The following is a 12,663-nucleotide window of genomic DNA, read 5'->3' as shown; positions in this document are numbered from 1 at the left end:
GCAAGAGGAAATGGAGATGAGGAATATCTCAGGGCTGAAGGAGCCCCTGGGACCACACAGACCTGCGAGAAAGCTCAGATCTCTGATGTACAAATTGCACCTCGGCAGGAGAGATGCTGGGGGGGTGGGGTTGTTCAACATTCTTCAGCGAGCACAGAGCTGCGTGGGGCTCTGGTGCTCTGCCAGGGGGATGCTCCACCATCCCAAAATGCCCATGGATGTCTCCTAGATGGGGATCTGCCCCAGCTCAGGCAGGTCCATGGCTGGAGTCAGCCCCCAAACCCCATCTGGCTCATCCTGCTGAGCCATGGGATGCCCCCGGCCGCCCCCGCAGCCTCTGTGCCATGGGTAAGTGAGGACTGGGGCATGGGCAGGCTGGGCCAAAAGATCCAATGATCCCTTTTCCCATCCTCAGAGAACGTGAGTCACCAGCACCAGCCCCTGGAGCGATTAAGCTGAGTGAGTAATCTTCAGTTAGAGAGCTGGGAGGGCGAGACAATAATGACAGACACCTCTCAATGTGGGCTTGGTGCAGGAAAACTTTTGAATAAACCCAGTCCCATATATTAATTATTATGTTAATTATTGCTGTGGGGACTTGGAGTTTCCCTGCAGACCCCTGACTGACCACGGCTTCGCTTCAGCTCCCTCCTCCCTGAGCCTTTGCTGGGCCTGAACCTCTTGCCAACGAGCACAAATCTGGACAAACTGGGAAGGAATGTTGAAGAAGATGGAAGGAAAGGAGGGTTTGCCACCAGGTAAAGCTCAAACATGGATTTTCCAACACCTTGGCACAAGTATGACTGATTTGCACAGCCAGGGGAAGGATCAGGTCTTAGAGTGTGCCGGTCCAGGCATTCCAGAGAAATGATGAACCACACAAGCCATGGGTGTAAAATCAGTGGTGACCTCTGGGACCATCTGTGTTTGCATTTTCCATCCAGAGCTCTTGTTGGTTTTTTTCTGTGCAACCATCACAGACTATGAACTAAAAAATGAGAGTGTTTTGGTGTGAAAAGAGGAGACAAAAAAGCCCTGAACAAGGTGGAAGTGTTGAGGATTGAAAGCCTTGAGCTAAATCTCCTGAAAACTGGTGTTGCTGGGAGGTTTCCCACCCCAAGAGTCCTGGTGAGGACTGGGAGCTGTGGGCACAGACCAAGCCTCTGCTCAGGGCTCATTTTTGGGGGGTTTGGGTCTCTGCAGGGCTCAGAACTGACCGTTTTCCCTGTGCTGGAAGGAAGGCGAGAACTCTTTGGCAGTGATCCTGGCGATCCGCGCTTCCTCCTGAGCTTTCTGCGCCGCTGTCACAGCCGCCTCTGCCTTGGCCCTGGAGTGAGAGGTCCTGCAAGGCAACAGGAGACACAAGGACCACGTTAGGCAGCTCCTCCCTGCATGGACAACCCCAAATTGCCCCCAGAGAACCCCTTTGCTCTGAAACCCTTTGGTGCGGCAGAGGAGCTGTCATGGGGACCTTGGGGCTCGCTGAGGAATGAGGGATGTTACAGCAACAAGATGTTCATGAGCTGCTTCCCAGCCTGGAAATCAGTTTGGAAACAGGAGCAGGATGCTTTGTTCCCCCAGGGATGCATCACCCCGGAGCAGGCTGGTCCCCTCCATCCCACATCCCTCCGTAGGGGATCCCAGCCCAGCAGCGTCTCCGTGCATCTCCCACAAGCCTCTGGAGCTGAAGGCCTGAATTTAAAGCTGGTTTGGGTTTTTTTTAACCAAAACCACTTGCTTTGGGATGCAAAGAGGAAGATTTCCATCCCCACCCCCACGTTTTGCGTAAAACGCTGGATGTAAATAAATACTGGGAGCAGAGGTTGGAACGGGGGTTTGGCACTGGTCCCACCTCCACCACCCCTTAACACATCTTTCTCAGGGCATTCTTTTCACTCTGGATGAACAACTGTCCCCTGCACTCACCAATGATTCCCCAAATGCTCGTGTTTGATGGCATTTCATCCCATCACTCCGGATTTACACCCTCACACAGCCTCTCTGCGAGCATCCTCCGGAGGCTGGTTTGTCCCTTCCCCTTATCCGAGCTATCCAGGCACTTTTAAAAATTCCTGTTCCCACCCCGGTGCAGGCAGAACTATAAATAGCTCAGCTGATTTCTTTTCCCTCCAAAATCAGGCCCTCCATCTCCTTTAATCATTTTTTTTTCTGCCGCTCTCTGAATTCCCTCTAATTTCCCAACATCTGTGCAGGGAGGAGTGCCACTCCTGACAGGCTCCTAGAAATGGAAAACAGGGCCAGGAATGTGCCTGGCATCCCATCGTGTGGCACAAACCAGGGCTATGAAACAGGGGGGGTGTGACTGTGTGCTGTCACCTCCCTGAGCCCGGAGAGACGCCTGGTTCCCGCTCCCGGTGCCGTCACTTGTGTTCCAGTGCTGACACTTTCCAAGTGTCCTTGCTTTAATAAGTGCTTTATTTACCTCAATGGGCTTAGTTGGAACAGCCCTGCAAGTGGATCCAACCTGTTTTCTAGAGCTGTTGAAGGTGGTGGAGGGGTTGTGGTGATGCTGTTGCAGGTCCCACAGGTCCTCTGTGACCAGTGCAACCAAAAATTGGGTGGAAATGGTTTTTTACCCACCTTGAGTCCAGTGCTCTCTTTGCTTAACACTCATGCAGGGTTGGAGGAGTGGACAAACGTGTTACAGCCCATTCCCTGGCAGGTATCCCACTTCTCTTTTAGGAGGAGCAGGGATGCTCCAAGCAGGAGGTGAAGCAAACTGCTAGGAGAGGAGGCACAAACTGCTCCTGTTTTTCATAGAACCATGGAATGGTTTGGGTGGGAAGGGACCTTAAAGATTACCCAGGTTGACCCCCTGACATGAGCAGAGACACCTTCCACTAGCCCAGGTTGCTCCAAGCCCTGTCAAACCTGGCTTTGGACACTTCCAGGGATGGGGCAGCCACAGCTTCTCTGGGCAACCTGTGCCAGGGCCTCTCCACCTTCACAGGAAAGGATTTCTTCCCAGTATCCCATCTAACCCTGCCCTCTGGCAGTGGGAAGCAGTTTCCCTTGTCCTGTCACTCCAGGCCCTTGCCCAAAGTCCCTCTCCAGCTCTCTTCTAGGCCACACTTTTGGCACAATGTGGTCTGTGGGAAAGGCTGGGACATCAGACCCACTGATTAAACCCCCCCAGTACCAAGGATGGGGCCACTTGAGGCTTGAAATTCAGATACTGACACTGAGGTTGTTAAACATCTGACACCTTCCATCAGAGCCTCCCAGAGATGTGGATCCAAAGGTCCTTCATCCATCTATCCCTTTGCTGTCTCCTGGACTGAAAACTGCAGATGAGCCTGTCCCTCCCATCCTGCAGCACATTCCTAGAGCAGGCTGCAGGTCCCTGCTGGTTTGATACAAAGGATTAATAACGTCTGAGAGCGTCTGGACTGAACTCAGCAGGCAGGATTACACTCTGCCTCCTGAAACTCTTCCCTGGAGAGGCAACTGGAGGCACTTATCTGTCACTGCCTGCCAGGGAAGGAGTCTGGAAGTGCTGAACAGCAGCTTGTGCCATCTCCAAGGGTCGTGGGGACACATGGAGGTGTCTGCAGAGCAGCAGGAGCACACATGGAGCTATCACCCAATTCTGGGATCTCCCAAGCTCTGCTCCTCTCTCCAGGATTTATCATCCCCTCCCTTTACAGAATCCCAGAATCAGTGAGGTTGGAAAAGCCCTCCAAGACCATCAAGTCCAACCTGTGCCCGACCCCCACCTCGTCACCCAGCCCAGAGCACTGAGTGCCACGTCCAGTTGTTCCTTGGACACCTTCAGGGACTCCACCACCTCCCTGGGCAGCCCCTTCTAATGCCTGAGCACCCTTTCCATGGAGAAATTCCTCCTGATGTCCAACCTAAATGGGTTAAAATCACCATCCCTGGAGGGACCAATGCATTTGTGTCCCTGGAAAACTCACTCCAGTGACCTCTGGGCCAGTTCATCCCACGATCAGCCCAGGAAGAGCAGCGAACTTTTGAAAGCTAAAACTCGAGGCTTTGGCTCAGAGAGGGTTAAAAATCAATCCCATTAATTAAGCCATCTCCAATCCCAAATACCCTGGATTCCCCCAAAGCGGATGGAAAGCGCAGCTTAATTGTTTGTAAAGCTCCCTAAGACGCTCGGGGGGGGGGAGCCGCCAGTGGAGTGAAAAGCAGAATTATAGTGATCTATATGTTGCATAATAAAATACATCAGTATTCCCAAATAAATGCAAGTAATCCAGTTAGTGCTTGCATGACTTTGTCACATCCCAAATTTAACAGCTGTCTCCCCTACATGTTCCTGCTGCTCGTGGAGGCCGCTAAATCTTAATTCCCAGTTAATTGCCTGAGTTTATTTCCTTGCAAAGCGGGTTTTTCTCCATGACACATGGACAGGACCTGATCTGATCACTCTTCTTCTCCTGCCCTAAGTGCTGCCATAGATTTTTGCTAGAAACCACAGTCAAAATAAGGCTGGATCCTTCCCTATGAATCATAGAATCATGGAATGGTTTGGGTTGGAAGGGACCTTAAAGATCATCTTCTTCCGGTGGGCTCATGATGGGATGAAGGGAAGAGTGATGCAAGAGGAGCTGTTTAATTCCTCCCACCTCTGAGCATCCTCAGCCTCCTCCTCCAGCTGGGATGAATCCAGCAACCTGGTCTAGTGGAAAGTGTCCCTGCCCATGGCAGGGGGTAGAACAAGATGAGCTTTAATGTCCCTTCCAACCCAAACCATTCCATGATTCCAGGGTTTTAGTGCACTTCACTATCCAAGGTGAACTGGGAGAGGGTATTTCAGCAAGGACAGGGCTGGGAAGAGCCAGAGGGGTGATGGCCAGGATGGTTTATGGCTTTTCAGTCCCAAGGGTCCAGTTTGGGTCAGGGCAGAGAGTCCACGCTGGGACTGGCTTGGGATATTTTATTTATTAATTTTTTGCCAAGCTGACTCACTCTTCTTGGAGGATGAGTGGGCAAGTGGTCAAACTGGCAAGGGGAGCTGGCAGGAGGCAGGAAAAATCCCAACCAACCAGATTTCTGTAAATCTTTGCAGATCTCTTGTGATTTGGCTGGAGCTGACAAGGGAAGGGATAGTACCTGTGCCTGGTTCCTAATGCCAAGTTTATCAGCTCCAGCTAATCTATAAGAAGCTGGAATCAACTGATTTGCAAGGAAGAATTTGGCTTTTTAGGAATTCCAGCAGTGACTCTGGGCTGGCTTTTTGTGAGAAAGGAGTCAATGCAAGGCCTTTGCTGCAAACCTGAGACTGGGGGCTGGTTTACCCAAAAAGGGGGGAGCTCTCAGCAAAATCCTGATGGATCAGGAAGGAAGGAAGCAAAATTAGAACCAGGTGAGGCTCGAGAGGTGTTTTGGTTAATGGAATTCTTTGGCAGGAGAACAAGTGGGACAAACTGCTTAAAAATTAGGCTGGAAATTAGAGCAAGTTTACAGAACCCCAGAAACATTTCTGAGCTATAAATGGGACACCTGGAATTTCTGGGATGGCACCTGGAGTCACAGGAAACCTGGTTCACTACTGAGTCTCTCTCTGCCCATTGTTTGAGTGCAGTGATAGTGCAAAGGGGGAGCTGGATCCAGGTAAGGCTTTTGCCATCCTTATTCCTATTTTTCTTGCATTTCTGTATGAAAAACACACTCCTTAATAAAAAAACAGGCAGCAGACTCTGAGTAAACTCATGTTTGGGGTCAAAGGGAGCTCTGGGCTGGACATGGGAAAATCTGCATTATTGTTATTATTGGTGATTTAAATGTTAAAAAGCATCATATGGACAAGATTTCTGCAAAAGAAAATTCCTGAAATTCACATGGCAGATCTCGCCAAGGGATTTCTGTTCCTTTCCAAGCAAACTCCTCACTTCCCTGATGCCCCCCTGAACTCAAAGCCTCCTCCTCAGTGGGACTGAGGTTTGACAGGGAAGTAGGAAATTCCTGCTTTATTGTCAGGATCCTCTGCAGGGATGGAGACCACCCAGCCCTCCTCCATCCCACATCCAGAGCCAATGGAAACCTCTCCTGAGCTCTCCAGCTCCTCAACAGGAGCGTATATGAGATTGCAACAAGTCCTAAACACTTTGCACCACGTAAAAGGACCCAGTGGTCCATATTTTCATGGAAAACTTGTAAATCACTGAAGGTTTCACTGAGAGCACTGAGGGCTTCTAGCATCACAAGTGGTGAGGATGGAGTTAATCTGCCAGTGAGCTCATCCTGGGCCATAATGAACAGCCTGAAGTTTTCCTAAGGGGCCAGGCTGGCTCCACTGGATTCACTCTGTCTGCAGGTCAATATGTAATCAGGCAGCTTTGGGGTTGATTTTTTTTTTTGTTGTTTTTTTTTTTTTAATGCATCTTTATCTTCCTACAGGAGGAATGTTTTCTCCCTCCATTACAGAGGTTCATGTATTTTTCAAATGGCGAAATTCAATTAAAACACACACCAGCTGCGAGAAAACACTTCAGGAAAAATTCAGAGAGAGCATTTGCAGGCTCTGCCATCCAACCCCAGCTCTTGAGAAGCAGTGGGGGCTCAGGGAAAGCTTCGGGATGCACCTTGTCCTGGGAAGGGATGGCTGGATGAAACAAGGAAAAGGAGTTCTACAGTCCAACCTCCCCGTGTGTAAAACCCAGGCTGGTATGAGCACGAGACCCTCAGCTGTGTTGATTCCCCAGGGGTTGTTTTCCACTCCCTCTGGCACAGCAGAGCAGGATCTGGCCCTAATTGCATCCAGCAGAGATGCACCAAGAAACACAAAGCACAAGTCCCCAAGTGATCGATGCCGGTAACCAAACGCCAGAGCTCTGGGAGATGGGAATGCTGATGCAACCCTCTCCCGAGGCTATCCAATCGCTCCAGGATGGCAAAAGAGAGGCGTTCCCAGCTCCCGGCCCTGCCAGCGTGGGATCGATCGCTGCAACCAGCACCAGGAGGCTCTGCGAGCTCCGGGCAGCATCTCCATCCCTGCCTGCGAGGAGGGGAGGCTTGGCTGGTCTTCATGCTCTCCTAGATGGGACAAATTGGGACTGAATTATTAATAGGCACTGCAGACTGTCTGGCTTTACCTCTGCGGGAGCATCCCTGATTTAGGGCAGAGCTGGGGAGAGCTGCAGTGCCCATCCTGCCTCCCTTTCCCCCTCCATGGGCTTCACCTGGCACACATCCCGCATCCAGCACCTCTCCAGCCCCAAATCCCAGCGCAATAACCTGCCGGTGAGGGTCGGGGTAGGCACGACCCAGGGCCAGGCTCTGTCTAGACAATGCCTTCAGGGAACGGGGAGATGGCAGCAATTAACAACCTGTTTGTTATTTTCCCTATCTGGCATTTATTGCCCCGATAAAACCCGCTCTTAATTCCGGCTTGGCTCTTTTCACAGCTCTCCCGGCTCGTTGTTATTGCACCAGGCTCGCCCTGAGTGATTTGTGAAGGCAGTAATACAGTGCTTGTACTCAGGGGGTGGAATATTAGACACACCAATTAGCTATCTGTGCATAAATTCCCATTTACCTGCTTATCACAGGCATATTTCCCTGCCCGCTCCCTCTGTCTGCTTTTTCCTCCACACCCCCATCCCCCCCATCTCTGGAATTCTTAATCAAGGGAAAAAAGCTGCTTAATGTGACCTCTGACATGACGTAATGCAGCCAAAACCGTCTGCTCTGGCTCCTTGCAGCCAGACACAAAGCAGGTGCTGTGCATAGCAAAGAGAAAGCCTGGCTTCCCAACACCCGCTGCCAGGCTTCCCAGCTCCACTGGGAGAGTTTGGGATGGGAGGATGGATCATTCCTGCTTGGGCTCTGTGCACCTGAGCACAGGGAGGAGTAGCAGGAAACCTCCCATCAGTGGGACAGCAAGAGGGAAGGGCTGGGGAAGGCTGGGATGGCACGGGACAGAAGGAACAGGGATTGCAGGCTTGGAAAAAATGGCTCTGAAAGTCACATTTCAAGAGAATTAAAGAAAAAGAAAAAGAAAAAAACCCCTCAAACCCTTTAATCCTGAAAAAACCCCTCGGTGTGTTTGTTGCTGCCCAAGAAAGCAAAACACAGCAAAGCACGGAAAATGTTGTGGTCAAAAGCCCAAATCCAAGTTTCCCTGTGGTTTTACACCGGGAAATGTCACATTAAGGGGGGAAACCATTCCCAGGCTAGCTGGGAGACCTTGTGGAGAGCAGGTGCCTGTGGCCCAGCTGGGGCATGGAATGCATGAACTCCCAAATTCATGGAAACGGGGATGGAGCCAGTTCCCATTTAGCTCCAGGCACCTGTGCCAGATCCTTCCCTACCTTTAAATTTTTGGAGCTTACAAATGGAGAGTGAATTCACTGAGGTGTCATTTGCTATTTTGTACTGAAATTCCATTTTTAAATCCAAGTAAGGGAAAAAAAATTCCCAGGCCGTGTCCTTGTGTCCTGTGCCTTGCCTTGAAGTAGATAAAATCAGTTTTGCTGGAGAACTGAATTCATGACACGTAAAGATGCAAAGTCTTGGTGACTTGTGGTACAGGGATGGGTCATGTCCCCAAAATTCTGAGAGAAACAACTCAAACCACATCCCTAAGCTGGGCCCTTCCCAGTGGAGAAGATGAGAGTGTCCAAATGGTCATAACACCATGATCCTCTCCAGCTCACCTTATTCCCACCATCCGAAACCATTCATGGGGTTTCTCGAATTTGTTCATTTTATCCCTGTTTTTTTTGCTAAACAGAAAATCCCAGCCCTGGCACAAGAAAATCAAACTCCTCTGACTTCAAAGGGCCGAGCCAGGTGGAGCTGGTACCCAGAGGCACATCTGCCACCATCAGCCAGGATGCTCCCAGCATCTCTCTGGCCAAGGGACACATGGAATAAGCAGGGCCAGGCAGACTCTGCGTTTCCCTCCTGGTGGGTTTTCCTTCCTTTTAACTTCTTGCCCCCCAGCAAGGACAAAGCTGATGGAGATGATGCACAGGCTGCCCTGAGATGTTATTCACAGCTCACAAGATAATTAACATCTGGAGAGGGAGCCTCATCCCCTGCCATCTGTCACTTGGAATGAAGCTCCGGAGGAGGCAGGTGAGCGACACGGCCAGGCAGTACCTGCACATCCCGGTGTTCCAGTGCCTGCCAGCCCAGACTGGGATTTGCCTTGGGAAAGGATGGCTTTGATGCCACTGTCTCACCTGACTGATTGAGGTTTGGCCTCTCTCCAGACCTGCCACTTTGCCAGACATGGGCAGTGGTGGGACAGGGAACTGCCCCCAGGCTGCAGCCGAGCTCCAGGTGGTTCCCTCTCCCAAATCCAACACAGAGGAAAGAGCAAACTCCAGCTCCAGGGATGGATTTTCCCCTTTCCTTATAATCTGGGGAAGGCATGAGATAACTGCAGTGATGTGAGCAACATTATGTACTGAAAAGTGATGCAAAACGTATGGGAACGCACTTGGAGCAGGATTTGGGAAGAGCCAGCTTCAAGGAAGGAAAGGAGTGAGCAGGGGGGATATTTCTTGCTTTCCAGCTGTGGTGCTTTGGATAGGGCAGGTTTCCGTGATTTTACTGGATAATTGTCATGGACATAGTGGAAAATGTATCTAGTGGAAATGGGAGAGGCTGAGTCCCCCTCTCCATCCCCTGCCAGCCCTCCACGCTCACATCCCAAAGGCACAGCAAACGCTCCTCTAACTCTGGGCAAAAATAGCACATTACAAACGAGCCTGCCACTGCCAGGCAGGAGGCAGAACAGGTTGGAAGAAATCCCTAACAACCCTTGGAAAAAGAAAAAACCAAAAGAAGTAAAAAAAAAAAAAAAGAAAAAGAAAAAGAAATAGAAAAAGCAAAGAGGAGGCACAAAATCTCCGAGGAAGCCGGGAAGCAGCACCGGATCATCTGCACACTGCAGATCCCTCCTGGCTGTGTTAAAAGCAGGAACAGGAGAGCAGAAAATCCCGACACCGATGCCGCAGTCGGGTGGAGATTTTGGAATGCACAACAGGCCAAGCTGGAGCTCCCCGAGCAGCCGTAACTCAGCCTGCCTGGACATGTGGAGGGCCGGCTTTGGCTGCACATGCTGCTGACTGGAATGGCTTCAGGCTGGATCCCGCATTCCGGCTGCGTCGTCCTGTCTCCGGGTAAAGCCGGATCCAAAGGCAGCCCCAGCAAAACCCTCACGAGCCCATCACTGCTGGTCTGAGCAGGGAAAGGCCAGGTTTTGGTGGTGGGTCTGGAGAGGTGGGTTGGTGGGACATCATCCATCTGCATGGATTCATCGAGGAGAGGAGGGTGGAGACATGGTCATGACCTGCCCATGGCGGGGCGGTTGGAACTCGATGGGCTTTAAGGTCCTTTCCAACCTAAACCACACTGTGATTCCATGACTACTCCCAGTCCAGCCACAAATTTGGAAGAAATTTTGTGGGATGCTTGAAGACCATCAGAAAATGCCTGGCTGGTGTGGACACTGGGTAACCCCTCCTGCCATGACCTGCCCCAGGCTGCAGGTCAAAAGGTGGAGGATTCGGTGGATCATCAGCATCTCACCCTGGCCTCCATCACCAGATAACTCCCCAAAACACCCCATTCTTCCCTGTTTTTCATGCTACCCTCCTCACTGGGCTGATGCCACCATGGGATGGAGCTGGAGGTGGAAACCTCAATGCCAAGTGCAGCACAGGGAGAGAAACTCAACCAGGCCACGGGCAAAGGGAGCCTCAGGAGCCTCTGCTCTGCCTCCAGGGAATCCCTCAAATCCCTTCGAGGAGCCACCAGCACACCCCGGCCCCTTGGGAATAATTAGATATTCTTTCCTATAGCCAAGGGAAAAGTGCTCAGAATAAGGGAATTTGAGGAGTTCAGGCGAAACACTCCAGGTGAGGGAGGTGCCAACAGAAAAGCAAAGCTGGTCTGTCCGTTGAATTTCAGTTTTGACACCTAAAAAGAAGAAGTTAAGCCAAATTTCAAAGCAAACCACAACAGAACTGCAAGGAAAAGTCTTTTTTCCTTTCCTGACCCTTCACCCCCTTTGTGTTTTGGCTGAGACTCTTTGGCAGCTTCACAAGTTTTGGTCACCTCAAGCGAAACAGACATTTGGCAAATGAACTTTCCAGGCAATTTTTTTTTTCCCCTGCTGTTGGAGCCACAAAAGTCCCAAAGAGGCAGCAAAATGCTGAGCTCATGGTCCTCCTTTTCCCCTGGAGATGGGCTGATGGAGAGGGAGGATCTGTGACCTTCCTCTGGCCATGCAGTGTTTTAACCAGCCCACCAGCAAACCCCACCCTGGTTCTGAGCAAACGGCATAAAAACCTCACCCAAAATCAACCAAAACCTCATTTAACTGAAGTTAAAATTTTAGTTCCAGCACAGCCTGGACTCAGGCCAAGCCAAGGAGCTGAAATGGCCCCAGGAGCAGTGACAATGCTCTCCAGCTGTCGGAGCAGAGGTGGTTGATATCCAGGAGTTCTCTGACACCTCCAGCCCCGTGGGGTAGGAGACAGGACTCTTTTCCTAGGTGATGTAACAGAGGTCTAAGGGATGTGTTTAAACAGTCTGGTACTCCGAAAAACCCCTGTATTTTTACTCTGGAAAACTGTATTTTGACCACCAGAGATGCCTGGAAAGCAAATACATCCATGTGTTGCTCCGCAGAGCTGGGAGGAGGCCGATTTCCTGCCTGGAGGAGATGCTGGTGATGGGCACCCCTCTGCACCTCTTGCTGCCTTCAGCCTCTCCGGGATGGACCTGGTGATGACAGGGAAGCTTTTCCTTGCTGTAAGGGACAACCAGCCCCAAAGTGGTTGGAGACAGCCATGTGTGGGGCACGGTAGCATCATCTCCATCCCCCATTGCCACGTCCAGTCCCACATGTGCTCACCAGCAACCCCCAGGACCGATGAGAAAACCGAACGATGAGTGCTTGGTGAAGTTTTTTCTCATTTTAAGCACTGCCTGGGGCACCAATCACCCAACCCCCCGCACCACCTGCAGCCCTGGTGGGAGCAGACAGGAGGGAGAGGGGCTGGAGGTGCCTCTGGGGCTGTGTCACCCTTCTGTAGTGCAAGTGTTGGCCACAGCCTTGATGTCTGGGTGGGGGGGGGAAATAATAAATCATCCCAGTTGCCACAGCAACGAGGATGTCCTGTCTGCCTCAAACTTCAGAGCCCACCCAGGAGGAGCTGCTTCCTTCATCCCAGCTGCCTCTGTGAGTTTCTCCTCTGGTTTTTTTGAGTGCACAGGAGCCCCAAGATCAGCTGCACCCCCAAATATCCCACTGCTCATGAGGCTTCTCAACCTGTGTCTGAGCCATTGGGTCCTTGTTCAGCTCTGCTTTGGTCCTCAACTGGTGGATGCTGCTCATGCCAGTGACCCCCAGGCATCCTGTGGAATGCCTTGGATGGGATGTGGCTGCACAGGACCTGCTGGGGCAGTGGGTGCCCTGTCAGGCCCTCAAACACCAACATGCCCCGAGGCCCTGGGTTTGCAGGTCTGACCTGCCTCCGAGGCAAAGCCAGTGAAAATTTCCACTTAAGTAGCCAGCAGCACAACAGGGGAAGGGACTGGGAGCCCAGCTCTGCCAGGAGAGAATCTGGGCTTTTAATTATTTATGCTTCACCTCCGTGCTATGGGGATGAGAGACAGATCTGACAGAGACACAACACAACCGGGTAAGAGAGAGGA

General features: G+C 51.4%; 1 protein-coding gene across 1 annotated transcript in view; it reads right to left on the bottom strand.

Moving 5' to 3' along the window:
* Positions 1–12,663, bottom strand: part of JPH3 (junctophilin 3) — a 55,130-nt gene that overhangs the window by 16,028 nt on the left and 26,439 nt on the right. The window contains exon 3 of the mRNA XM_064671003.1: positions 1,218–1,342. Coding sequence (XP_064527073.1) covers positions 1,218–1,342 — 125 coding nt within the window. The remainder of the gene's footprint in view (positions 1–1,217; positions 1,343–12,663) is intronic.

Source organism: Pseudopipra pipra, chromosome 14, assembly GCF_036250125.1.
Source record: "Pseudopipra pipra isolate bDixPip1 chromosome 14, bDixPip1.hap1, whole genome shotgun sequence".
NCBI classification, from domain to species: domain Eukaryota; kingdom Metazoa; phylum Chordata; class Aves; order Passeriformes; family Pipridae; genus Pseudopipra; species Pseudopipra pipra.
The sequence above is the reverse complement of the archived record's forward strand: the minus strand, read 5'-3'. Positions and strand labels throughout refer to the sequence as shown.